At 54.9% G+C, this 25,840-nt stretch overlaps 11 protein-coding genes and 1 non-coding gene across 12 annotated transcripts; 6 read left to right on the top strand and 6 right to left on the bottom strand.

The window, feature by feature from the left end:
• BO82DRAFT_206771 (uncharacterized protein) lies at nt 1–1,559 on the top strand. The gene has a single exon (XM_025630657.1). It carries the CDS (start codon nt 26–28, stop codon nt 1,268–1,270), a length of 1,245 nt encoding a protein of 414 aa, XP_025486654.1. The 5' UTR covers nt 1–25; the 3' UTR covers nt 1,271–1,559.
• Nucleotides 1,560–2,735: 1,176 nt separating this feature from the next.
• BO82DRAFT_296211 (uncharacterized protein) lies at nt 2,736–5,443 on the bottom strand (the record flags this gene model as incomplete). Its single annotated transcript, XM_025631895.1, has 3 exons — nt 2,736–4,948; nt 5,090–5,258; nt 5,390–5,443. The coding sequence occupies 3 exons, from the start codon at nt 5,441–5,443 to the stop codon at nt 2,736–2,738; spliced, it is 2,436 nt and encodes an 811-aa protein (XP_025486653.1).
• Nucleotides 5,444–5,633: 190 nt separating this feature from the next.
• Nucleotides 5,634–7,153, bottom strand: BO82DRAFT_359171 (putative erythromycin esterase). Its single transcript, XM_025636499.1, has one exon. It carries the CDS (start codon nt 7,119–7,121, stop codon nt 5,718–5,720), a length of 1,404 nt encoding a protein of 467 aa, XP_025486652.1. The 5' UTR covers nt 7,122–7,153; the 3' UTR covers nt 5,634–5,717.
• A 110-nt stretch (nt 7,154–7,263) lies between these two features.
• Nucleotides 7,264–8,883, top strand: BO82DRAFT_387336 (uncharacterized protein). The gene is made up of 3 exons (XM_025638302.1): nt 7,264–8,406; nt 8,465–8,728; nt 8,778–8,883. Exons 1-3 carry the CDS (start codon nt 7,497–7,499, stop codon nt 8,816–8,818), a joined length of 1,215 nt encoding a protein of 404 aa, XP_025486651.1. The 5' UTR covers nt 7,264–7,496; the 3' UTR covers nt 8,819–8,883.
• Nucleotides 8,784–10,314, bottom strand: BO82DRAFT_359169 (putative inositol phospholipid biosynthesis protein Scs3). Its single transcript, XM_025636498.1, has 2 exons — nt 9,211–10,314; nt 8,784–9,130 (listed from the first exon to the last, which is right to left on the bottom strand). Exons 1-2 carry the CDS (start codon nt 10,168–10,170, stop codon nt 9,029–9,031), a joined length of 1,062 nt encoding a protein of 353 aa, XP_025486650.1. The 5' UTR covers nt 10,171–10,314; the 3' UTR covers nt 8,784–9,028.
• Nucleotides 10,315–10,519: 205 nt separating this feature from the next.
• BO82DRAFT_359167 (beta-glucosidase) lies at nt 10,520–13,841 on the bottom strand. Its single transcript, XM_025636497.1, has 7 exons — nt 13,524–13,841; nt 13,309–13,451; nt 13,212–13,256; nt 13,102–13,154; nt 11,849–13,040; nt 10,922–11,780; nt 10,520–10,871 (listed from the first exon to the last, which is right to left on the bottom strand). Exons 1-7 carry the CDS (start codon nt 13,578–13,580, stop codon nt 10,638–10,640), a joined length of 2,583 nt encoding a protein of 860 aa, XP_025486649.1. The 5' UTR covers nt 13,581–13,841; the 3' UTR covers nt 10,520–10,637.
• A 1,206-nt stretch (nt 13,842–15,047) lies between these two features.
• On the top strand, nt 15,048–15,814 carry BO82DRAFT_206608 (uncharacterized protein). The gene has a single exon (XM_025630656.1). It carries the CDS (start codon nt 15,199–15,201, stop codon nt 15,733–15,735), a length of 537 nt encoding a protein of 178 aa, XP_025486648.1. The 5' UTR covers nt 15,048–15,198; the 3' UTR covers nt 15,736–15,814.
• A 2,005-nt stretch (nt 15,815–17,819) lies between these two features.
• Nucleotides 17,820–18,874, bottom strand: BO82DRAFT_206581 (uncharacterized protein). The gene is made up of 2 exons (XM_025630654.1): nt 18,425–18,874; nt 17,820–18,351 (listed from the first exon to the last, which is right to left on the bottom strand). The coding sequence occupies exons 1-2, from the start codon at nt 18,583–18,585 to the stop codon at nt 18,018–18,020; spliced, it is 495 nt and encodes a 164-aa protein (XP_025486647.1). The 5' UTR covers nt 18,586–18,874; the 3' UTR covers nt 17,820–18,017.
• Nucleotides 18,500–19,200, top strand: BO82DRAFT_206601 (uncharacterized protein). The gene has a single exon (XM_025630655.1). It carries the CDS (start codon nt 18,688–18,690, stop codon nt 19,054–19,056), a length of 369 nt encoding a protein of 122 aa, XP_025486646.1. The 5' UTR covers nt 18,500–18,687; the 3' UTR covers nt 19,057–19,200.
• Nucleotides 19,164–19,976, bottom strand: BO82DRAFT_407147 (uncharacterized protein; the record flags this gene model as incomplete). Its single annotated transcript, XM_025639613.1, has 2 exons — nt 19,164–19,892; nt 19,962–19,976. The coding sequence occupies 2 exons, from the start codon at nt 19,974–19,976 to the stop codon at nt 19,164–19,166; spliced, it is 744 nt and encodes a 247-aa protein (XP_025486645.1).
• A 573-nt stretch (nt 19,977–20,549) lies between these two features.
• Nucleotides 20,550–21,704, top strand: BO82DRAFT_359165 (uncharacterized protein). Its single transcript, XM_025636496.1, has 2 exons — nt 20,550–21,618; nt 21,685–21,704. Exon 1 carries the CDS (start codon nt 20,869–20,871, stop codon nt 21,496–21,498), a length of 630 nt encoding a protein of 209 aa, XP_025486644.1. The 5' UTR covers nt 20,550–20,868; the 3' UTR covers nt 21,499–21,618; nt 21,685–21,704.
• Nucleotides 21,705–25,080: 3,376 nt separating this feature from the next.
• On the top strand, nt 25,081–25,151 carry BO82DRAFT_t310. Its single transcript has one exon. It is a non-coding gene; the product is annotated as a tRNA-Gly (tRNA).
• Nucleotides 25,152–25,840: the final 689 nt, after the last annotated feature.

The raw sequence follows: 25,840 nt of genomic DNA, 5'->3' as shown, positions 1-25,840 counted from the left end.
CCCCCCCCCATCTAACGATGAAACCATGATCACCGGCCCGACCACATCCCCCGGCAATGGCGTCGTCGGGGGCTACACCGGCCACAGTATGGCCCTCCGCATCGCCATTGCCACCCTGGCCGCCATCAGCTGGTACAACGCCGTCGAGCTGGTCATCCTCGTCTTCGTGACCTTCGCCCAGTTCCGGGGCCCCTACTTCTGGTCACTGCTGATCTCCTCGCTGGGGCTGATCCCCTACTCGACCGGCTTCCTCCTCAAATACTTCGACCTGGCGCCCGCCGCCCTGTCCGTGACGCTCATCACCATCGGGTGGTACACGATGGTGACGGGCCAGTCGGTGGTGCTGTACTCGCGGCTGCACCTGGTGCTGCCCAACGCGCGCATCCTGCGCCAGGTGCGGTACATGATCACGATCGACGCGTGCCTGCTGCACCTGCCGACGACGGTGCTGACGTACGGCTCGAACCTGGCGCCGCGCAAGGCCGCCTTCATCGCCGGCTACAACATCATGGAGAAGATCCAGATGACCTGCTTCTGCCTGCAGGAGTTCATCCTGTCGGCGCTCTACATCTGGGAGACGGTGCGCATGCTGCGCCTGGACCCGGACCGCGGCAAGCGCAAGATCATGTACCAGCTCGTGGCCATCAACCTGATCATCATCTTCTTAGACCTCGCCCTGCTAGTCATCGAGTACCGCGACCTCTACATCATGGAGACCATGATCAAGGGCGTCATCTACAGCGTCAAGCTGAAGCTCGAGTTCGCCGTCCTCGGCAAGCTCGTCCTGCTGGTCCGGGGCCATCACGTCTGGAAGTGCGACTCCGCCCTCGCCGTCAGCAGCCCGCCGCCGCCGCCGACCGCCGTCGGCGACGAGCAGCAGACCACAAGGACCCTGGCCGATTACCCGGATTTCGTCGACGCCACCCGCGTCACGTCGGACCTGACGCACCCGGGCACGCACGCGCCCCTCGCGACCCGCCGCCGGTCGCACCCCTGGATGGACAGCGAGGACGTCTCGATCGCCATGTTCGAGCACGCGACCTGCACGACCACGCGCAGCAGCACGACGCCGCGGAGTCTCAGCGGGCGCCGCCGCCTCGACCATCCGCGCACGGGCCACTCGGACGTCTCGGACGGCTCGCACGTCTCGCACTCGTGGAGCGGCGAGACGCAGACCAACCACTCGTTCCTGTCGGCCACGGGCCAGGAGCGGGAACTGAGTCCGGCCGACTTTACGGGAAACTGGGGGAAACCCCGGGGGAGTTTATAGACCCCTATATCATGATTGATGCGTTATGAGGTTATGCGGGGTGTTTTGGCAGTCCAGCCCGTTTAGTATATTGGGTAGTAATTCATGCACATATTGATTCCGGACTGTTTTCTGGCGAAGGAACAAGGAACGCGACCGTGGACCTCTAGTAAACATGACGTATCCCGGATTCAGGGGAGTGAGTCTTACGGGATGGATACGTCAAACCTGCCCGCCGGGACGAGTACGGATACTCCTTGCGGTACGGGCCCCAGTGCGGGACACAGCCCAAAGTGGAACCCTGAACCACCGGAATGGGGATTGTGGATTGTGACGGCTGCAACCCGCCCGGACCATCTCCTGGACCGTGGTAGCCGGTCCACGGAGGGACCGTCAAATGAGTTTACTCTACGGAGTATTTCCCTTGATTTCCATGATAGTCTCCGTACCCAACTCTCCCCGGTCAGAGACAAGCACCAAGGCACTGACTGTCCTGCACTGTCCGCTGACTCCGTCCTCCGTCCTCCCATCACCAAGCTAAAGCACTCGACAGGTAGTGCGTAGTCCTCTGGGCGGTACGGTACGGTACTATACCTACCTAGTGCAGGGGGGCCAAGCCGTCCAATCGGATGGTTTGTGCTGGTTGCCTTCCTTGTCCGGCCTGCTGAGGCTTGTCGTGCTTACGGCCACTGCACCTAACATCCCCCCATGGGGAAGCTGGTCGTGGTTCCCTGCGCCTCATGTTCATTGTTCGTGTCCATCTCACTATCCCTAGGAAGGGAACTTGCAATGCTTGAACGGTAGTAGGGAGTCGCCTCGCGCAGCAGGATACACGTGTAGTCAGTGAGGCCTTCTCCCCTGTCTTTCTTCCCACACACAGTCTGCCCGCTGAAGACTTGCATGGAGGTATGCACAGCAATAGGTGGGATTTTCTCCCTAGCACACTCGTGATTCTTACTCGAGGGGCTCTTGTTCACAGAGGAATCAGAGTTCATCGCGACTAATCAGCCGGATTGCCTGTATGATTTATACTGTACGCGCACATTCTCAGTCTACTACCACGCCTGACGGAGACCTAGAAGGCGCACTTCATCGTCACAGACACGGAACCACCTCACGAAAAATCATAATCATTACAATAGCAACGAGTCCCATCTGATCAAAATGGTCAAGACTAATCACACAAGAGAAAAAAACGCCTTATCCAGCATGCTGGATGCATTTGCACCTGCAAACTCCAAGCGCCAATTCAAGCCATATGGACACCACCAGTAAAAACTCCAAACGACACAGGAAGTCCCAAGTCGGAGGAACACGCTACACAATCTGATGCGAGAGAAAAAAAAAAAAAAAAAAAAAAAAAACAGCAACTACCCCACTTCGTAGTCCCCAACTCTGTGAAAAAATGAATCGGCGCACATGCTATTCAACATTTGGAAATCATCATGAGATGCGGATCGCACGACTCCATGCAACGCTCAATCATTCATGAACGGCTCTTGGGCTGAGACAGCAGATGCAAACGGCTCATGGTCAGCACGCCCCGGTTGCGAGCACGAGCACTGCCCGGGGTGGTGCTGGTAGTGGCGGTGGTGCTGGCGCGTCCCGCCGAGGGTCGGGTTGCAGAGCGGAGCGGAGTGTGGGAGCGGGGTTTGCTGGGCGTGGGGGTACCTGCCACACTCGAGGCCGTATCCTTAGTAGCACTGTGAGCACTGGGAGTGCCCGTGGCCTTGGCGAACAGAGTGGAAGCACGGCCGGTCTTCTTGAACGGCGACGGCGACAGCGCGCTCATCTTGAGGCGCTTGGCGCTGCGCGCTCCCGCATTATCGGCTGGAGGCACGTTTTCGGCATCAACATCCTCTGCCTCGACGGCTGTGCGGTTGCGCTTCTTGTGACCAATCCCGTGGGGAACACCGGCAATCTCGGGCAAGGAACTAGCGTCGTGCTTCTCTTCCTCAACGGTAGGACGGTTGCGTTTCTTGTGGCCGATACCGTGGGGCACGCCGGCAATCTCAGGCAGAGGAGTAGCGTCCGAAGGACGCACCTGGCGGATAGTAGGTGTGGACGCCTCGCTGTTTTTGGTGGTGCTGCCGATCTTGCTGGGGCTGCGGGCGTGGTCCGGGGTCAAGGTAGGTAGAGTAGGGTAAACAATGTCAGAAACCACCCGAGAGGCACTTGCGGTGGGAACTTTCGAAGGAGAAGGCGAGAACACGGTTTCCTCCGGAGCATCCTTCACACAAGGACTGAACTCGACGCGCTTCTTGGGAGAGGGAGTGTGCGAGGGCTCCTCGGTGGCGTCCCGCGACGAGCCGAACAGCATGTTCGAGCTGAAGTCGGGAGCCGCCACATGGGTGCCTGCGGCGATCTTGAGGGGGTCTTGGGAGAAAAGCTGGTGGGGCTGACGGAGGATCGACCGGAGTTGGCTGAAATTGGGAATGTTGCTCTTCAGCCGGGGGTTGAAGTCGGTCTGAGGCGTGCGCGGAACCTCCGGCTGCGTGGGGGCTGGGGAGCGGACCAACGAGGGAATCATCGAAGTGCGAGCAGGTCTCACGGTCGACGCACGCGCCGCCGAGGCTCGGGTCGGAGTCATCAAAGACTTGCGGAAAGAGTGCTTGGGACGCGTGAAACCGGGCTTAGGGCTGTTCAGAGTCGGGAGACGACTGGTTGAGGCGTCGTCAGTCTGGTTGTGCTTGACGCGTTTAGCTGAAGCGGTAACCGGAGCAGGAGAGGGCCGTGCAACGGGGGCCTTGAAAGGCGAAGGCGACTTGCTGTCGGTCTCGTCCAATCGTGCCTTGGAGTTGGTTCTCTTGAGAGTCTTCTTCTCGATGACCGGCTGGAAGCGACCCGGAGCGGCACGGAAGGCCGAGGGATGGTTTGCGATGGAGTCCATCTTCTTGAATTCGGCCATATGAGCATCGGTAAAACGGTCGGTCTTTCCCTTGGGCTGCACGATCTTTCTCTCGGTAGGCTCGGGGTTGTCCTGTGCGCTGTTGGCCCGATCCTTGACCATCTGCGCCTTGATCTTCGCGGCGTCCAGGCGCACGCTCTCCATGAGCTTCTTGGCCTCGTCGCTCAGCTGGGCCTCTTGGCTGGCAAACTTGAACTCAAACGCAGGGGTGCCATAGTATGCCGACGCGGGGGAATCTCTAGCCTTGGTCGGAGTGCTCTCAGTCGCGGTGTCCTTGATGACGTTGCCTTGGGCATCCTTCTTGACGGGGTTGAACCCCAAAACCAAGCCGGAATCGGGCTGCTTAGTGGTGCTCTGGTGGACCTTGCTGGGGTGCATATCCTGGTGGGAAGGACGCGCCATGACGGTGGAGGGGGTCTTTGCACCGGGACCCTTAGCCGCAGCGGGTGTAGCCCTGGGCGGGGTGGCAACGCTCGGGATTCTGGAAGGGGCGGTGCCCTTGACTGGCGAAGTCAACTGGGTAATCCTCTTCGGGGTCGCCTCGACTCGCGCGGACGCGGCATTGGGAGTTTTCTTGGGCGTAGCTTCGGCGCGATCGGACGCGTCGCCGGCGCCCTTCTTGGGGGTCTCTCCGCTCTTGGAGAACGCGGCGCTCTTCATCTTCTTGAATGTCGACTCGGCCTTGTCGAACGCGGCAGTGATGGATCGCTTTTTCGTCCGCTCCACCCTTGCGGATGCGGCACGCGTAAATTGGGCTTCGGTTTCCTTGGATGCAGTTTCGGGGGCTTCGGCTGTAGCAGGAGCAGGCTGAGGAGGTTCGGGTTTTTCGCTTGCGGGAGCAGACTTCTTGTCCACTACAGCAGGGGCGTTGTCGGCCTCACGTTCAGGTTCGGGATTGGGTCCAGAGGTGTTGACAACGGCGGTCTCCTCACGTTCAAGAACAGGGGGTAGATCGGTAGGTTCGTGGGTGGGTTGGGATTTCTTCTTGCTCCTGGTGGTTCGTTTGTTTGGCTTCTCAGGGAGCTGGTCGTTATGTCGATTGTTGACGTGATCTTTGTTGACGTGACTGTGCTCAGCGGGGCCAGGTGGTGGCTGAGGTTCCTAAGCGGGTCATCCAGCGTCAGTGACTTGAGGCACACAGGGTAGCATTCCAGACCCCCTCCCTTCCTTGGATCTCACCTGATCCTTCACGTTGACGGGTGGTGGGATGCTCGGATGGGCGAATGGCTTACCTCGGACAAGGACGCATCGCGATTGCGCAGACGGGCGGACCGTCGGACCGCCATGGCTGCTATATACAATAAATTGGTGATGGGAGGTGACAAAGTACGGGGATGAAAGGGGTGATATCGAGGGTATAACAGTGGCAATGCACAAGAATGACGACAGGAGGAGGATTGAGCACATGAGGTAAAAGGGCGAATAAACAAAACAGCGGCCAGGCGGTGAGCTGACGTCAAAGCTTAGATAAGTGATCACGTGCATGCATACCGCCATATTCATTCTACTGCTTGATCTTATCACTAACCAACAATTAACAACAGACACCAGAATGAGCCACTACAATCCAAAAGGATATGTTTCCTCCATGCCCATCACCGTTTTCGGCTGCACCGTCTCCAGCGGCTTCACCGCCTCCGTCTCATCGAACCAGATATACGCGTCGAACTGCTGCTGCAGGTCCGCCTGCGAGTAATGCGACATGCGTTCGGTGTCCGGCCGGTAGATGACGCCAATGAACCGCTCAAGCCTATGACTCTCAGCGGCCATCGCCTCCTTGAGCCGGGGGCTGATGCGCCCCTCGCGCAGATCCCACACGAAACGCGGGATACCCGTGTGATGGGCCACCCACTCCCAGCTATCGGGCCTCGAGGGCCGGACGGCCATGATCTCCATGTCCTCGTCCCACTCGTGGGCGGCGGCGACGGTGCCCGTGTGCGTGCCGCAGCCGAGGGTGGCGACGTTCTCGCGGCCGAAGCGCTCGCGACACAGCTGGCCGATGTTGACCTCCTTGCGGCGCGTGCCCATGCTCGTGAAGCGCGCATCGCCGCAGTGGGAGTTGTGGGCCCAGACCACGGCCTTGCTGCCCGCGGGCCGACTCTTCAGCACGCGGCGCAGCGTGTCCACCATGTGCGTGTCGCGCAACGTCCACGACGAGGCCGAGCTGTAGTACATGGCCTTGTAGTAGCGCTCGGCATCGCGCACCAGGTACGCGTTCTGCTGGCCGCTGTGGTACTCCTCGCCGTCGTGCACATCTTCGGAATACTCCAGCCGCCGGGCCAGCAGGTCGCGCAGCATCTGCACCACCCCTTGCTCGCAGTCCGCCAAGCCGCGCAGCGAGGCCAGCCCGTACGCCGTGGGGTCCTCCACCCACGGTTGCAGGCAGCCGTAGCGGCGGCGCGCGTCCTTGCCCGCGGCCGGGTCGATGCGGTCCAGGTAGTCGATGACCGCCTGAATCGACGTGCCCATGCTGTACAGGTCGAGGCCGTAGAACCCGGCCTTCTGCGCGGGGTCGGTCCGCGTCGCGTTGCGGTCGCGCATCCATTCGACCAGGTCCTGGGTCTCGCGGTTGCGCCACATCCAGGTCGGGAAGCGTTTGAAGGGCTCATGCGCGTCATCCCCGCCCTGTCGGATGCGGGCCTGGGGCCCCGGGCGCTGGCGCACGTACCGGTCGATGGATTCCGCGTCGGGCCAGTCGGCTTCCACGGCGACGATGTTGAAGCCGTGGTGCTCGATCAGGCGCTTGGTGATCTCCGCTCGGGCGGCGTAGAACTCCGAGGTGCCATGCGTGCCGTCGCCGAGGAGGACGACGCGGTAATCGCCGAAGGTGTCGAAGTGGGACCCAAAGGTTGGGTCGTGGATGGCGGGCAGAGGGTGGGCTGCTGCGGTGAAGAGGTCTTGGAATTGCGACATCTTGGGGGTCGGTTTGAAGTATCGGGCTAGACGCCAGAGCTTAGCTGTCATAGGTGAATCAGCCCATTTTTGGGAATGTATTTGTTATGCTGGGAGTCTATAGGATGCGTGCAGAGTACGCGTAGAGTTGATATACTGGGACGCCGTCCGATTAGGGTTCGGCAGCGGCGAGATGAGATCACCACCGAGTCATCGTGACTTGATCTTCGCCACATTCCGAGCAATGAATAAGGATTGTCCACAAGTAATATGTGCCCAGCTACTGAGTACAGTGTTCGATGATCGACAGGATAGCTTACATCCTGTATCTTGATATCAATCCTCCAACCCGCCGATCCCTTCCCCAACCTAATCCTTCACCATCACCACCATCTATACCCCAGACCAGACCCCAGACCCCACACTCCAACACCACCGACACATAAAATGCCCCCCACCGCAAAAAGACTTACAACCTTCATCCGCGCCCAAGAATCCCTCTACGGCCCCATAACCACCATCCCCGACCCCTCACAATGGACCCCGCCCGCGCAGTCCGGCGGCCACCTCGGCCGCTACCTCTGGACCGACGCCTTCGGCGTCCTCAACTTCCTCACCCTGCACCGCGAAACCAGCCTCCACCAGCCCCCACCCCCCCAGAAAGACCACTACCTCACCCTCGCAACGACCCTAATAGCCGCCGTCCACCGCACGCTCGGCACCACGCGCTCCTCGCCGCCAACCCCCCTCCCGCACGCCACGCCCACCAACCCCCTCGCCGGCGGCCTGCGCATCGGCAAACCCCACGCCCACGGGCCCGACGGCGACGGCCAGTACCACCATTACCTGACGCTGTGGATGTTCGCGCTGAACCGGACGGCGGTGGCCACGGGCGACAGAACGTGGAACGATCAGGCGGTCGCGCTGGCGCGGGCGATTCATCCGCACTTTGTGCGCGGCGGCGGCGGCGGCAGCGGCAGCGGCAGCGGTAGCGGCAGCGGTAGCGGCCAGCACCAGCAACCAAAGATGGTGTGGAAAATGGACGTCAACCTGGAACAGGTGCTGGTGGCGTCGGAGGGGAACCTTGATCCCGTGGATGGGTGGGTGGTGTTTCGGTTGCTGCGGGCGACGGATCGGTGGTTTCGGCGGCGGGATCTCCAGGAACAGGAACCAGACGACAGGTTGTTGGAGGGCGAGATTGAGGATTATCGGAGGATCCTCCAACGGAAGGGGGAGGGGTTCGTCTCGCATGATCCCTTGGATCTGGGGATGGCGATGTGGACGGCGCATTGGTTTGCCGACACTAAAGGGGAGGAGTGGGCGGGGAGGCTGGCGGGGGATTGTTTGGGGACGGTTGGTATGGTCTTTCCTTTCCGTTTTGCTAGAGGTTATGCTGATGCTGGAGGGCACATTAGATGACTTGTTCGAGAGACGACACTATCTCGACCGGGACCTCCGCTCGCGGTTGGCCTTCCGTGAGTTCGGGACGTGTCTGGGCCTCCGATGCATGGCGGAGCAGTCGTCCGATAAAGACCGCGCGGTCGAGCTGAAGAGTTACGCGGAGCGGATTGTCGAGTGCTGGGATCCGTACGTCTGGATGGAGACGGGTCGCAATGCGACGCCGGAGGAGTTGCGGCCCATCACGCGGGTCATGTATGCCGCCGCGTTGATTCCCGGAGGTGAGTGGGCTGAGTGAGGCCTTTGCAGATCCTTATTGACAGTTGACAGCATTTTGTCGCGGCTATTTCGGACCGGAACCCGTAGCTTGACTGGTTAAACAACCAGAGAGTAAGATAATTCGCAACAGATAATTACCTGATGCGTTGAGGTAAGCGTACTCTACAAACTCAGTCAACCATGCAGTCTCAAAGAAATGCAAGCATGTACAGTTTGTATATCACAGCCCGAGGAAACTCCCCTTCCTCAAAAATCCATCATTCGATCAACGCCCCACACATGAAATCATAAAACCCGACCCTCTAAACCCCAGGTAGCCCCACAATCTCCCTCCACGGGTTATTCGTCCGAGGGAGAATGTAAATCGTATAAACAGTGCCCAGGGCAATCAGAAGGCCCGTTACCTGCAGAGAAACCATTAGCTCAACTCTATCCTTACCCTCAAAGGATGTACACAATCCAGAATGCCCTTGAGAAAACATACCTTCTCAAACCAAGTATGAAACCAAATAGCGGTCATCAGCAACATCCACATCCCTAACCCCACGACCGTCCACGCCAACCGGACCGACCACACGGCGAACACATCCTGCCCATCAGCTTCCCCATCCTTATCAAGTACATCCGTCTTCTCCCCTTCTTCCTTCTCCTTCGAACCAACCTCCTCCCGGGACAGCCTGGCGCCCCAGACCTCAAATCCAATCAACGAGGTCATCAACACCAACATGAACACATGTCCACTGACATCGTGCCCGCCGCGCCACGCGCCGCCAGCCCCTTTACACGCCACCGCCGTCGCCAACGTCCCGAAGTCAGTGGTGGTGTACGGGTTCTCCGCCTCCGGGATCGCCCGCTCGCACTTCCCGCCCGTCAGCACGAAGCTGCGGTCGATCAGCGCCGGGCCGAAGAACCACTGCGTCGTCAGGTACCACGCCGTTGTGGCGAGCGCGTACCGGATGACGGCCTGCGTCGTGCGGCGGGACCGGTGCGCAGCAGCGGCGGTAGGGTTACCGCTGGCGCCGCGGCCACCGCTCCCGGTGTAGGCGGATTGGGTGAGGAGGAGCAGGACGAAGGCGAAAGTCGTCCAGAGCCAGCCGATCTTCACGAAGTAGAGGTTGAAGACGTTGTCCTTGCGCGCGAAATAGTTGACGGGCTTGACGGCGGCGGGAAACGAGAGGTGCAGGTCCGAGGCGATGGTTGGGGCGAAGGGGGATGGGTGGTTCTGGAGTGGGCTGCTGCTGCTGGCGCTGGCGCTCGGATCACGGCTGCCGTAGGCGGTTGGCGAGAGGACGGAGAAAACAGACCCCACGACCAGCGTGAGAGGATAGATGAGGAGAGCGGTGATCGGTGGTTGGCGCGATCGTGATGTGGTCGGGGTCGTTGCTGCTGCTGCTGCTGCTGCTGCTCCTCCAGCGGGAGAAGGGGGATTGCCCGCGGATGGCATCGTGGTTTTTTTCTCTTCTGTTGTCCGGGTGATTGTACTCGTCTTGTGGTGTCTTGTTTTGGAAATGAATAGGAGATGAATGAAAAGGTTCTATGTGAGGGAAATTAGGAGAGAATGCATATATTCGAGGGATCAAGGGACAATGGGATGGAAACAAGGGAAGATGGTCTGAAATGATGAGGATACAAAAGCAAGAGGAAATGCAAATGGCGGAAGTCAGATGACGTCGCTGCCTGCCTTCCGTTCGCCCCTAACCAGATTCTTCCAACAACCACAACCACAACCACCGGCACAGCCACACCGGCGACTATTACGCTATCATTACAATACATTGGATCTACTGATGTCCTTGTTGACAGCATCATAGTCATTAAATTCGTAGTCTCTACGACTTGTGAAAAATGTATACATCATCTTCATCTGCAGGCTGAAGCTGAGGCCCAAAGCCCTTCACCTTCTTCCGCTGCTCATTGCACCTTCGGGAGCGCCGCGTGAAGGGGCAGCTGACGCGAAGAGCTACCAACATGGACCTTCTTCGGGTAAGAAGTGATGACCCAGTCCTGAGCGGCAACGTCCCAGTTGGACAGATCGCGGCGGGTCAGGGTAGTCGTCCACACTGTCTCCTCGGAGGGCTTGAGGGTGAGGCGGTCGAATTTGCGCAACACAACCTTGGGCTCATTAGGTCCACCAAGGGAAACATACTAGCAAACGGTTAGCGTCTGGAATCAATACTGCACGAGGATCTAATTACCAATTGAGGTACGGCATCACCGGCAACACGACCAGTGTTCTTGACTGTCACCGAAACACGGATCAACTCATCGTAGAGACGCGGGTTACCACCGAAGCCACCGCCGGCAGGCAGAACGGGCTGAGGAGAGCCATCAGTAGCACCCTCCGGGACGTGCTCCGCGGTGTCGACACCGTAGTACGGGTCGCCAGATGAGGCCTTAAGGTCCGTGGAGTTAAGCCATGGGTAGATGAATTTGCTGATTCTGGTCAATCCCTCAGGGTACACATAGTCCGAGGCATTGCCGACTTGCCCGAAGGTGGGAGCGGCGCCAGTCTCAGTGGCTACTTGAGCGTTGGAGGAAGCGTTGAGAACCTGGATGTGAAGGCCAGAGTAGTTGAAAGTGGTGTAGCTCAGACCATGTCCGAACTCGTAGATCGGGGTCTCATTGCGCTTGTCGAATCCGCGGTAGTCAATGAAAACACCTTCCGAGAAATCATCTTGGGGAGCTCCGTTGCCGTTGTTGAGCTCACGGACAAGGTAATCACCGTACGCCTCCCTCGTCTTGCCCCAGGTGAATGGAGACTTGGCGCCCGGGTTGACGCGGCCGTAAAGCACATCAGCCAGAGAGTTGCCAGACTCCTGGCCAGGCAAACCCGCCCAGAGGATGGCAGTGACGTTGGGGTGGTCATACCACTCGTCAACCAAAACAGGTCCCACGGAGTGAATGACAACGATGGTGTTGTTGCAGTTGTTCGCAGCAGCCTTGATGAGGTTGTCGCCGTTCTTCCAGAGGGTGAGGTTGTTGCGGTCGCCCTCGTTTCCATCCACAGAGATATAGCCCTCTCCCGAGTCCGAGTTGACAAATACAAGAGAGACGCTACAGAGACACTTGTCAGTTTACTAAAAACCAAAGGTTGGGGGGACAATATGGCCGACAGGACTCACCTGGCTTGTTTAGCGAGGGTCTCCACCTGGCTCAGCGCCCAGTTGTCCGTGATGGCATAGACGCTGCCCTTGTGCTTGAGCACCTCGGCTTGAATAGCCTGCTCAGGGGTCACGAGGTATGGGAATTCGGCAGTGCCGCTACCCCAAGCCATAGCAAGAGTGCCGTTGTCACAGCCACGGTCAGAGCAGCCATTGGCACCGTATGAGTTGGATCCAGCATCTTCACCTAGGATCGCAACTTTGCGCTCCTTTCCGGTCAGCGGCAGGGCATTGTTGTTCTTCAGTAGAACAGTGCTGTCTGCCCCCAACTTGCGAATAACCTCGCTGTGGTTGCGCTGCACATTGACGAAGTGATTGACCTTCTCATAGGGGCCTTCCTGAGAGTAAAAATACTTGAAGCCGTATTCGTCGCGAGTCCAGGAGCTGAAGTTAGGCGGCTGGTACAGGCGGTCGCGGCCAACCTTGTAGTAGGCAGCCATGATACGGACAGCCATGTCGTCAACGCGCCACTGCGGGACGGTACCGTTGAGAACAGCAATGGTCAGGTTTGTACCCCAGAAACTAGTGGCAGAATCGAAGGTGATATCACCAGGCATGGACATATCCAAGCCGGCCAAAGCAGAACCAACACCACTGTGGTGAGCACCCCAGTCAGACATCACGAAGCCCTGGAAGCCGAGCTCGGCCTTCAGAAGCTTGTTTAGAGTGTAACTGTTCTGGCAACCGTAGCTGTTGTTGATCTGGTTGTAGGAACACATGATGGCGCCAACGCCGGCGCGAACGGCATCCGCGAAGGGCCAGAGGTACATTTCATGAATGGTCTTGTCATCAACGTTAGAGCTGACCGTGTCGGAGATGTTGAAGCCGTAGCCTGCAGACTCTGAGACCTGGCGGAAATGCTCTTGCTCATTGAGAATGTAATGCTTGGCTGTCGCCACGACACCGGCGTCTTGAATACCCTTAATAGTTTCCGCAAAGAGCACGCCAGTAAGAGCCGGGTCTGGAGAGAAACCTTCCCAGTTGCGACCTCCATCGGGGCTCCTGCCGAGGGGACCCGCGGCCGGTCCCAATTGAACATCAATTCCTTTGTCACTGAATTCTTGGCCCATAGCCTGACCACGTAGATAAGCAAGGTTCTTGTCCCATGTCGCAGCAACGTTGACACCAGCAGGGAAAGCCGAATTGTAGTCACCTGTCGGACACATTGTTAGCAAGAGTGTCAGCGGCCGCGCTTGAGTTAGATCAGGTCTTACTATCACGGATTCCCAAGGGACTGTCCTGGAGACACATGCCACCGATGTTCAGTCTAGACAGCGGTCGTCAGTTAGCCAACTGAACACATGTTTTTATCCGGGGGTCCTACCTTGGAACACCACCAGTCTGACCGACGCACTTCTCCAGCTCCCATCTAGAGGCTCGTTAGCAGGCGATTCATCTCGCAGCAGCTGTAGTGTCATTACCCAGTTCCGGTGGTCAGGTTGACCTTCTCATCCAGAGTCATCTGTGATACAATGGCCACTGCACGCTGGTAGGCTTCCGCCCACTCTCCCTGGCCATTGGCCCACGGGGAGGGATAGAAAGGAGGAGAGAATGCCAGTTCATCCTGTAGAGCACGAATCGTCAGCCTCACGTCAAATATCTAGAAGCAGCGAGGACGTAAAAAAAGCCAACATACAGCGCTGACGACTGAGGCAGCCGTCAAGGCAGCCGCCTCAAGCCAACTGAGCTTCATGATGGCGTAGAGGTATCTGAAGAAAGAGGAAGCAACGAGCTAGCCAGCCACACAGCTTGCGCTCTCGAGAATTTGAGAAAGATGTCGATGTAGTACAAAGGGGAAGGACAAACAAGACCGATCAGCAGGGAGGGGGGAAGGGGGAAGATATAAATAGCCCCAGCAACGAAGAGAGGGGGCGCCACAGCTATGAGAGAGACTGGCGACGGTGAATACAATCAACCAGAACCTCTTGGCCTATTTTTTCAATCTGCGAAGCTACCCACCCACGATTGAATTGAATGTCTCGCAAACAAGAAGTCAAAGTAAGCAAGCACCTGGTCGGCCGTGGACTGGGCCAGTGACGAGTGGTTCCATTGGCTTAGCTATGAGCATGGGGATCGACAGGGAGAAAGCCAGATCGAGGCAGAGACAGGCGGCGAGGGAGAGAGCATGGAACGGTCGGAACTCAGGCAAGTCAAGCGATTGTATTTGCCGTGATTTACTCCTGTTGGGGAGGAAGCTGCTGCTGCTGCTGCTGCTACTCCTCGCGCTCCTGCGTCCATGCACTCGGCTCGGCAGCATCACCTGCACACCGTATAACACTTCGATTCATCGAGGAATTTCTCATTCTGGAGATGGTTCGCAGCCGAAGCGCAGAAAACCCCAACCGGAATGACCGAACCCCACATCAACAGAGTCCAGCCATCTGGGAATGACGGAATGAGGTGGATGGGGAGATGGGAAATGAAAACAAGTGCCCAAGTTGACTGTAGTAGTTCCAGTAACAAGGGACTAAACTAAACAAACTAACCTTAGTTTAGTTCACACACTGGCTGGTAAGTTACCGCTGGTACCGCTGGTACTGCTGTGGGGCACACCCTTGGGGTAATTCCGTTACGCTGTTTACACTCCGATCCCTTTCACCAACTCATCCTCCCTGACATGAACGACATGAACCTCAAACTGCCCTATGTCCGATGATGTCTTTCCGGCAGGCTAGTAGAATGCGGTCAGTCGAAAGGTGCCTGACATTCTTAACTGAAACCAAAATAAAAATAAACAAACTTATCACTCGAGCCCAGTCTGGCGTATTCCGATCAGCTTCGGGACACAATCGGCTGCCGTACGGGAGACAGCTCAATTACGGGGTTTACAAGTTACAAATCTCGGTCAAATAGCGGACTTGGAAGACACCGAAAAAGCTTGGGAGCAGAATGAGATGGAAGGTAGTATTGCTTTCGATGGACAACAAGTCAAGAGCTGTTCCCCGCATCGTCATTATCAAGCAAGCGATGGCTGACTATAGTGGAACCTGGTATAAGTCAGTCGTCTAGTGGAATGTTACGGTACCGTCCACCGTCTCCCCAGCCATTCCCCGCATTTTCACTTCTGCATCCCGCTTGTTGGTCAGCCGCCCGTGGAAAAGAAGAGGGAAAAGAAACCTGGAAAAAGCATCAATGGAGCTATTCAATCTTCCAGTCTACTGGGAATAGATTAATGAATCCCCGATGCGGTAGCCGACCAGTCGCCTCCCACGACATCGTGGTCCGTCCTTGGACCTGCCAACAGAGAAAAAACAAACAGAACACTGCCGAGGGGTCAACAACAACACACTGACCGGGCAAAAATAAAAAAAATGTCATGCTCGTTTTTCCCGCCATGGGCTGACGGCGCCTTACATCCTTCGCCCGCAAGGGTCAGTCAGCCCATAGAGCCACCACTTCTTCCGTCGCAAGTCAAGACATTCATTCCATCCCCCTCCCTCCGTCCCCTCTCGGTGCCCACAGCCTGGAGAAGTCAAGGGCAAGTCGGACTGCCACTGACTTGCTCGGGTCCCCGTTGCGAGGCAAAAAGCGGCAAGAACTCCGATGGCATTGTGTATGGCCTCCACGATCAGGTCATAGTCTCTCTCGGGATTTTGTCTTCTTCCCCCCGGAAAGTGGAGTCTATTTGTCCTTCGCTAAGCCTTGACTGGTCTTCTGCCATGGATCGTCTCCCATTCTTCCCCAATCAGGGTTCTCGGCAGTCGGCATTGAGACTGCATGGATTTCTCATCTATGAGTCAGTAAACCTACGGTACGGTCTGACGACATTTCCCCGTGATTTAGCCAGATCTAGGGTTAGCTTGGGAACTCTCTCAAACTCGGCCTGGTGCTCTGGTGAGAGGATGTAGAGCATCTGGACTGAGGTTATTCCCGCTGCGCATTGACTCCGAGCAAGCCCAGCCAACACCAGGCTTGCATTTGAGATGTGCTGTTATCTTCCCAATAGACTAGAGGGCAGCGATGCAGGCATGCAGGCATGCAGGCACTGCGATCATACGAGCCTATTCAAAGGATAATGTCCCGACAATTTACCCAGACAACTTGAGAGTAGACCCTCTCTCGCAGTTCGTCAAAATTTCCCTGTCGGATACCCTGCGGACTGTGCTCGGTCCGCGCAGGAAATTTGGGGCGGGCTGGGCTGGGGTTGCGGGGAAACCCTCCGTGGGGGTCTGTTTTCTTTTTTCCCCCCTTCATCGTCATCCCGAAGACCACGATTCCGGGACTAAACAGTCCCACACTAAGCGACTGCCCAACAACCCGACAATAGTGTCTAGCACTTTCTAGCCTCGACAGAAGCCGTACCCGTACTTGGAAAGTGGAGAGTATTTCTCCGTTTTCTCCACATATCTTTCGTTCGTATTCTGGCAAGGGAACAATCTAATGTACAGTACTACTACGTATGTAGTCTACCCTGCCCCCCTCGTGGACTGTCCAGGGTTCTCCGCTATTGCCTGATACCCCGGACTGCGAAATCCGGCGCGGGCAGGACACCACCCCGGCCGATAGCGGACCCGGCACCGGAGGGTCCTCGACTGTGACGAAGAAAACATGATTGTAGCGCAAGTGCCCAGGAGCATACCCATTCTGTGCTTTCTCGGATCCTTGAACTGTCCATGTGGTCATGTTTTCTATGGCAGCTTTTAAAACACAAATCCCAGCTGCCAAGATCCTCGGTTATCTAGAGATTGTAGTCCTCCGCGGTATACTGCCGGGTCTTTCTGATGGCAATATCAAGTACATTGGACCATAGTATGCGAATCCATCTCTGTAGTCTCGCATAGACACTCTCAAAACCTTGTAAAACTCGGCCACCATCATAGCTAGAACCCAACTATCTCTCGCACCCTCAGCATCCGCATCCAGGATCAGAAGTACTGCCAGACCAACGACGCTAGAAAGCAACACCCTCTGCGTTCGAATCCAAGAAATAAAGTCTATGCTAAGCCCATCCAGCACTTTTCCAATCTATCCCTCACCGGACTGCATCAAAGCCCCTGCACTCGCATTTACATCCCGAGCCCTCTTATCATAACCCAAAACCCGCAGACCAAAGCCTGTCCCGTGGAACACACCCAGGTGAAGTATCCAAGCACAAACAACTGAAGATCAGGTACAGTACAGTACATACACCCGTCCCTCTCCCCGAGAAACCAACCAACCGACCCTCCGAGCCCCAGAATCGGCATCTTTGCTCTCGCCCTTTCCCCGGGATCTGCAGACTCAGGTGACTTGGGTTCCCGGGTTCATTCGCCGCGTCCTTCCCCAAGCAGCATGTGCAGAGCAGCACAGTGCAGCACAGTGCAGTGCAGTGCAGCCATGCCACCCATGCACCCTGATCCTTTTCCGATATCCTTCTCCACCCGACTCGTCTGACTCCCGAGATGAAGGCGTCGTGGCGTGTAGGAGATGGCCTTCTTGTCCCGAAGGACGGAATACGATCTACTCTCCGTCGTGGTGTGTTCGTTCGTCCGAGTGACCTCGGTTTTCGAGGAGTACCATATCGGACACAAGGGACCTAGATAGTCCCCCGAGAGAGTGCCCCCTCCCTCCCCTCCCTCACCTTGTTGCAGTCTTAGCGCAGCCCCAGCAATCCGTTTTCAAGTGCAGGATTCTTCGAGTCACGGGTAAGATGCGATTTATCTATCCCCATCGCTCGAAGAGCGGACTTTTTCTTGAAGGATTTATCGAGATATGGTCCCTGCGCAGGCTGTTCTACACAGCCCACTTCTACTGACCCAGGCCGGCAGGGCAGAGGATTTGTTTTTGGAAGCATATTGACAAGGTATGCATATACCTTCAGAAGGCCAGCGTGATGGAATGTACCCCTATCCCCAAGATATCGGGCTACTTTAGAGCATGGTCTTTGATCAGTAGGAAGTCGATGTTTCTAATTTCTTGACTTCGGATGGCGTGCTGTATTAAGTCTTATTGTCCTGAATCCGAATTCCCTCCAGCAGGTAGACCTTGCGGTACTATAGGTCACATGCCATTGAAGTATGTCACTTGGTCACGCTGATTGGTCGACAGCCCATCTGGCCGCTGTACGCACTCAGAAGAGCTTCAGGGATGCATGCTCTGTGATTGAAGACAGCACACTAAAGCAACCATCTCTCACTCGAGAGTTGAGCTTTCAGATCAGCATAGCCTCAATGGGGCATAGAAGCGGAAGATACACCACCGATGTTTCCAGAAAAACCAATACCAGCGCTCTCAAAAAACCCGGAGGCATGTAGTAAGAACGAGCGACACCATGATGAAACCTCGATTTCTCAAGCCCGGAACCCATGCTACTTCTAATTCTCCAGTGGTCCGCTATCTTGGACCGCTTTTTTGCTCTATAGATCTTACTGGCCATGGTAGCCGGTATCCTCCTGGGAAACTTTGTCCCCATTACTAGTCGAGCCCTGGAGAAGGGCAAATTCATCGGAGTCTTTGTACCGGTTAGTAAGGAAAGCTCCGGCTGGCTAGTAGGCAAACATGTTGCATTCGTTAGTTATTCTAGGTATAGGCAGATAATATCATGCTGACGAGGAGTACCTAAACGCAGCAATCGGTCTCCTAGTCATGATGTGTCCCATCTTCAGCAAGATCCGGTTCGAAACGCTACACCGGTCGTTCCAGGAGAGAGAGCTATGGATCCAGATCGGGTTCAGTATTGTGGCCGATTGGATCATTGCGCCTTTGCTCATGGTATGCATCTGTCCTCCTCGATATTGACGTGACTTAAGACACGTGCTGATAAATATTGGTGCTGGGCCGCAGCAGGGTCTGACCTAGGCATCTCTACCAGAAGAGAGAGTATGAGAGAGGGACTAATTGGAATTGCGCATTGCATTGCCAAGGGAAGTACACTTCCGGGACACAATGCCATGCAGTGCAGGATTGACGGACGCAGGTTCTTGTCTGGACAGGATTTGCAGGCAGTGGTGGCGAATACTGCGTCATCCTCGAGGCGATCAACTCCATACTGCAGATTGTCGTGCACACAAAGCTGCACTGCGGCATGTAATAACTTCGAGTCGACGATCGCAGTGGCAATTGCCACATCTGGTGTGGATAGTGATCAGGCGTTGGCTGCTACCGTTGGACCACTGGTTGAGGTGCCGGTGTTGGTGGAAATGGTGTATGCAGTTCGGTGGTATGCCAGGAAGCGGAGGTGGGAAGCGTAAATCATAGACTTTTTTGTCCTTCAATTTGATAAAATACACCCTAGAGCTATCCGTGCCAGCTAGGGAGCTGACCCCTGGGAGTCAGCTGTAGAGGTTACAGAGGCAACTTAGTTGTCGCTAATCTCGTCAAGAACTTGGAACAGAATCCGGTTCTGTACTCTGCAGCCCTCCTCCGTGGTGAGACCCTTGGAGAAGCCCGCCCAAAGCTTGCGTCGAATCTCGTCTAGCTCGACACCCCGCGTGTTGTACTGTGTGATGAGTTCGTCGGCGATGGCGCAGAGAGTGGTATTCAGGACATCGCCACTTTTACTATCCGGCCATGACGTTCCGGTTTGATCGGGTAGGCAGCCACACACTGACTGGCCGTGGGATTTCTCTCGGTCATTCTCCATCGACTGACCCTTGATCTTGACTGTAGACTCTCTCGATTTATGGGCCGGCTTCGAGTCTGAAGGTGGCGATAATCTAACAGTATCAGGAGCGGTCTCAGAACGACAAGTCTGCTGGGCACGGCCACGACACGATTGAGCCTCCACGCCAGACTCAGATCGAGGGAGACTGGGAATGGCGATCTTCTGCGTGGGGCTTGGGTCATCCCCGGTTTTTTCCAGATACTCTTCGATTGCGGTGGACGATAAGCCCACATCCGACAATAAACTTCTCAGTCTCTGATTCTCTGCCTCGAGGCCTTGGACCGCCAGTCGATGATCAACATCGTTCTGACGGATTCGCTCCTGTAGAGAGATTAGTTTCTGCTGTAACTCGCGAGTATGCGCCAGTCTTTCGGCACGGCTCTTTCGTTGATTCTCTCGGATGCGTGCGAGTCTATCTGCAACCTGCGTGTGATGTTTGGTTAGCACTGTACTGCATAAAGCCTTGACAGACGGAACGGGATTGCTAGATACCCTGGGCGAATCCATTCTGCTGTGAGCCAGTGTGTGATATCTAGGAAACAGAGGATTTTGAGGGGCCAAGAATCATAAATCTACAGACCGTGCAAGGAGCTACGGAGTACGGAGCAGGTTCACAATAATTATGACTTCATTAAGATGGTTTCCCAACGGCGTTTCTGGCACAAACGGAATGCCGTAGTCGCCCCCGCGCCTCGGGGTCCGTTGCCCGATTAGGACGTGTAGGGCGAATAATTCGGGAGGTCTGGAAAAGATTGAAACGAGATAAGGGATTTTGGCAGCAAAACCACCCTGTAACCGACCCACTGGCTGGAGGTCATAGCTCGGAAACTTTAGCACGGTATCAGATTAGATATGGATGTCCTTGAGATTTGGATTTAAGAGATCACGTTTGCTCGTCAAGGAAACATACAAGTACTAGTAGTATAGTCTGCTACAATACAGTATGTACAGTACATACCTTACACGCCAGATGGAAGATGATCTCATGGAGCGATTGTGCAAAAAGATGTCATCTCCCCACACAATGCTCAGGACCCAAGGCATCGATTAGCTTATCCCCATATGACAGATCTAGCATAACAGTCAATCATCAATGATTCCATGGAACAGTCATGGAGACCACAACTCGGCTATGGAGTGGCTGCATGCAACCTGCACGACGTCATTAGCCGTCCTCGGGTCAACCAACCCGTTCATCGTTCGTTCGTTCATTCATTCATTCATTCATTGAGCGCTCAATCTCCTTCCAACTCCCTCAATACCATCAATTGACCACGACCACGACCACGACCACGACCACCACCCTCGCCTCCACCTAACGCTTCTTCCTCCTCATCACCCACAGCACCAATAATACCACCCAATTGCCCCAACCAACCAACCAACCAACCAACCAACCATGGTCTCAACCCGCCATCACCCCGACGACTTCCCACCACCGCCCACCTCCCCCTCGACAACAACCCCATCCCCATCCCCAAACGCCAACAACAACAATAACAACACCTCCAAAAAATGGGTCCACACCCCCTCCACGCCGATCACGCTGTGGTTCCTCTTCTCTGTGCCCCTGGTCCTCTGGGACGCGGGCTACGTCCTCCTGCGCCCGCACTCCATGCCGGGCCACCGCCTGCACTCGCCGCTGTGGACGCCCTACGCGCTGTACGGCACGATCGACTACATCTACGGCTGGCCGGCCTTTAATGCCCGTAACGGCTTCACCGCCGCGCAGACCGTGCTGAACCTGCTCGAGAGCGCCGGGTACCTCTACTACCTGGCCGTCGTCTACCGCCACGGCACCAGCCTGACGGCCAACGGCCGCGGCGGGCAGCGCCACCCGCACAAAGGGGTGGGATGGTTCTTGCGGGAGACGAAGGTCGTGGCGGGGCGGACGGGCGCGCTGGCGCTGCTCGTCGCGTACAGTGCGTCGGTGATGACGGTGGGGAAGACGATTCTCTATTGTGGGTTGCGCTCGGCCCCCGGCCCCCCTCTTCCCAGCTCTCCGAGGGCTTTGAGGCGGGGAGGTTGATGGGACTACGGATTGCTGATCTTGATATCTATTGACAGGGCTGAACGAGGTGTTCTCCGGGTTTGAGAATATCGGTCACAATGATCTCTGGACCTTGGTTTTCTTCTGGATTATTCCTAAGTAAGTTGATCTTTTTTCCCCTGCCAATCTTACGGAGGGGGGATAAGGCTGACCAATTGGTTGTAGTGGTCTGTGGATTGTCTTCCCTAGCTATAATATCTATATCCTTGGAGCGGAGATCGTGGCAGCGTTGGAGACCTCGGTTCCGCGGCAACGGGTCGGGCGGCCCAAGTCGTCGTAGCATCGGTTGGACCAGGCGGATGAGACTTTCACGGAGGTTACATCTGATTGTTTCAGCTTAGATTAAAGCTGTATGGGGGTGGGATATGTGACGGGGAGGGTCTGTGTAAGCAGGTCTAGTCTGGCATCATTGATCATCCTTTAGCGATTCCTATATAAACATTTCAAGTAAGAATTCATGAAAGCTCGAAGAGCCTGGATTTCCACGACTCCCTATAAATGTCTTAGTGTTTCACTAGGAGAAGAGCCGCCCCAGGCTTTTTGACAGCTTGCCCCAGATCTTATCATCACGCTTGAACTGTACTCTGTATAATGTGATAGATCTCAACTTTCACCACCACCTCGATCGCTGCTCAGTCCTTCTATCAAACAAGCGTTTCGACCACCGCGTCCACACGTGATCCATCTTTCAAGAGCGCATCTGCTTCTGTTCTTCGTACAATGCTTGGTGTTCTTGCTCACATCTCCTGCCAGCAGAGTTGATGAATACACCATACCCAGTACCTTATTAAGCACATTTTTAGGCAAGCAAGGCAGCGAACCTAGGTGATGGCCTTGAGGCTTTCAGAGGACTCTTTTACCTCAGAACATCTTCTATGTATGTATGTACTGTACCTTACGTACCCTTCATGTGTGGTCCTACTGCTGGCTCTAATCTCTCATACAGACCGAAAGAATGAATCTTACCTTGGAAGGCGACACTGCCACTGTATTAGACGTTTCCCCTCTAGAGGAAAGAATGCAAACCCGCGGCGGACTTTGCACCTGCCACCTGCCACCTGCCACATCTAATGGGCTTCCTATTCGAAGATTAAGCGAGGGTCATCGTTCCTTCCTCTTTTGATCTACTCATGCTGGGTATAAGAACCCGCCCGCGCCCCCCTCTCGTCCTGTTCTTTTCTTTTCCTCTCCAGCTCTTTGATTGAGTGGTGGGGCTACCTCTATGGTAGCACCTAGAGCAGTTTTTCCATCCCAAGAACCATAAATACTTAGCTAGAGCAGACAATCTAAAGCCTACCAAAGCAGCATAGGTCATCTTTCCTGGCCGCCAAGCAAGACAGCCATCTTACTTAAGTTTGGACAAGAAGAAGACTAGCATCGTTCATTTGTTCCTAATCTCATTATTGCTATTGCATCGGCAAGAAATCACATCTTTCAGTATAGGGGCACGCCAAATCGAGTGTCCAAGGGGAGACACTCATATGCTTTAAGGTCATCTAGTTACTAAGATTCAACGCTGGCACCGCGACCGTTCGCGCCCCCCATCAATCCATGAGCCCTCGTGCGGGACAGAGACATATCTACGTCGTGATAGGGACCTACTATCTGGCATCACGGGGAAATAGCTCAAGCGATCTTAGTGCAAAATCTAGAAGCTCTCGCTGAGGTCAGTATTGTGAAGGAAAGGTCAGGCAAGCAAGGAAAAGAAAACTTTCGATTCTCTAGAGGCCGGACGTGGCAAAACACCTACAACTTCAATGGAAACCGGGCACTCTACATAGTAGTTGGAGGGCATGTGAAGCACCTTGTTCATCAGACTTCTTGATTTACCCCCTATAGTTCCACTCAAAGATAGCCACCAGCACAAAAGCCGAGCTACCGTAGCTCAAACTCCCACCGTCTGCCAAATGGCTATCCACGAAAGGATGAGAAGATGAAACAGCCAGAGTCCCTGCACGTGCGCTCAAAAGATCTCATGGGCGGCGATGGCTTCGAGTTCTTCCAGCCCGTCGGTTCTCATACCGAGGACGCTGATGCGCTTGACATGACGGTTCCCGGGAGATCGCCAGTGATTTAGAGTAAAGCCTTCGACATGACAGACGGAGCTCGCGCTATCCCGGTTGATCTAGGTTTTTATTGAGGTCTGTGCCGAGTATAACGTCTTTCCCTGTAGGAACAAAGGACAGTCAGCCACCAATTCGACAGGGAAACCGTAACGAAGCAAATCGTAAAGCTTGTTGGTGCCTTCTACTTGCATGGATCAATTTCTCTCTCCGCTTGTCTTCAGTCTCTGTGAGACACATTCAACATGCAACATGCCTATTCTTGAGCATGCCACATTTGGCTGCTGACGTGTGTTCGCTTAGGTTGACATTGACTGGTAGCTCAAGGTCCCCCTCCTGCTGCGCTCGAGCTCTAATCGAGGACTCGAATCTTGATTGATGAATTGAAGAAGGTCACTTGAATGAAACATGGATCCAGCTTTTGAGAGCCATTGGAACTGTTGGTAATGGTGATAGCGATGACGCTGTAGTTTGTGGAAGGTGGAAGAGGGGACTCGAAGGAGCTATAGGTAATAAAGGGAATGGACAGAACAAATCTTGAAAGGTAGGTACTGTACTGTGGATAGTCGACCCGAGGCCTCGTAGCTTGAAATTACCATTTACATGGTCCTATTATCACCATTCATTCATCCAACCCAACCCCTGTAGGTTGATTGAAAGCCTTGTTATTAACCTTATCAAACGATAGTGAAGCTATACCTAGAAGCTTACCTCGCCGTCGCCCCCCTTTCCCCAGACATCTCTGTTTATCTGTTCAACATTATTTGCATTACTTCTAGGCGTCTTTCAAGAGTTTAGAACATCGTTACATACACGCACCTCATGATCAGGCAAAGCCATGTCTCAACCTCAACTCTATGGGACAGGTCTTTTTACACTAAATCGCTAGAACTCACTGCCAAGGAAACATATTCCAGAAATCGGTTTGTACTTAATAAGAAGCTTCGTTCATTTATATGGCATCATTGGTAAGTATTTATGATAATTTCTTTGAACTTTACTGTCTTTACCGTTTCCCTGGGAATTCCCCCCTTCATGGTCCTTCCTTCCCTACAGTACCCTGTTCACCCAACTCAAGCAAGTGGGTTGATCTCTCATATGTATAACAGCTGGCATAGAATCGAGCGGGCTTACATAGCCAAACCCCATTGCACACGCCAATGCACAGCCATTATTTGCAATTCATACACTTTGAAAATCTTCTCTGTCGATCTCTACTGTCTAGATCGAACAACTGCGCACTTGCAGCGAAGGCGAACAGTGCGGAATTTCCGCGAGCAGCTCACCTTAACGGACACCCCTTATACAACCCTCTAACCACGTCTCCGAAGCCTACTAGTACATTCTTAGCAATCCGCCCAGGCCGATGGTATTTGAACACGGTGAAGTAAGAATGCATGTATGGAACGGGGGATGTTCGGACCGGACTAAGCAGGGTATCACACTCAGCTCATGACAGTTCTCTTAAAATCAAATCCCAGCAGGAGATGCTAATAAAGCATCATTGGTCTAGTGGTAGAATTCATCGTTGCCATCGATGAGGCCCGTGTTCGATTCACGGATGATGCATTAATGATTTAGTTTTTCTCTTCGCACACTGAGTCGTTTATTTCGGAAGGCGGAGAAAAGGCTGGAGAAGAAAAAACGAGCTCGACGCGGATCGAACCCGTGCTCACCCGCAAAAAGTAAGGGCTTTCTCTCTTTGATTAGGCAGGCCGTGCCAACTGTACCATACTGACAAAGTATGCCGGCAGTTGTTCACTTGACTTAACCTATATACCCACAAACCGTGTATTGCAGGCCAACAATGGATTTGCAAGAATCGGTTCATGAGTAGCGCTGACCCTCGAGGCTTTCTCTCTGCTCTATACAGAAATTCAAGGCGAGCCTAGATTACGTTCACCTCCCGCTTTTTGTCTTCAGTAGTACCAGAAATCCGGGCTGCGATGCTATACACAGTACTAAATCCACCAACCGCCTCATGTGGAACAGCCGTGTTCAAAACCACGTCCGATTCGTCTTCATAAAATCATAAAGTACCTTGGAAAGATGAAGAAGACTCCCACTCCCTGGTAGAATGGCTGCGCAGAAAGAATGCAGAGAGTAGTGCCGGATTCGAACCGGGGTAGTCCCCTAAAAAGAAATGTAGCTTCTCTTTGATTGAGCGTGTATCCAGCGATCTTGGGCCGTGCCAACTGTACAAAGCTGATGGACATTGACCTGAATAATAACCTGTAAGCCAGCAGTGTGCAGCCTTG

Source organism: Aspergillus uvarum, assembly GCF_003184745.1.
Source record: "Aspergillus uvarum CBS 121591 unplaced genomic scaffold BO82scaffold_85, whole genome shotgun sequence".
In the NCBI taxonomy this organism is placed as follows: domain Eukaryota; kingdom Fungi; phylum Ascomycota; class Eurotiomycetes; order Eurotiales; family Aspergillaceae; genus Aspergillus; species Aspergillus uvarum.
This window is presented reverse-complemented; position numbering and strand designations above follow the sequence as displayed.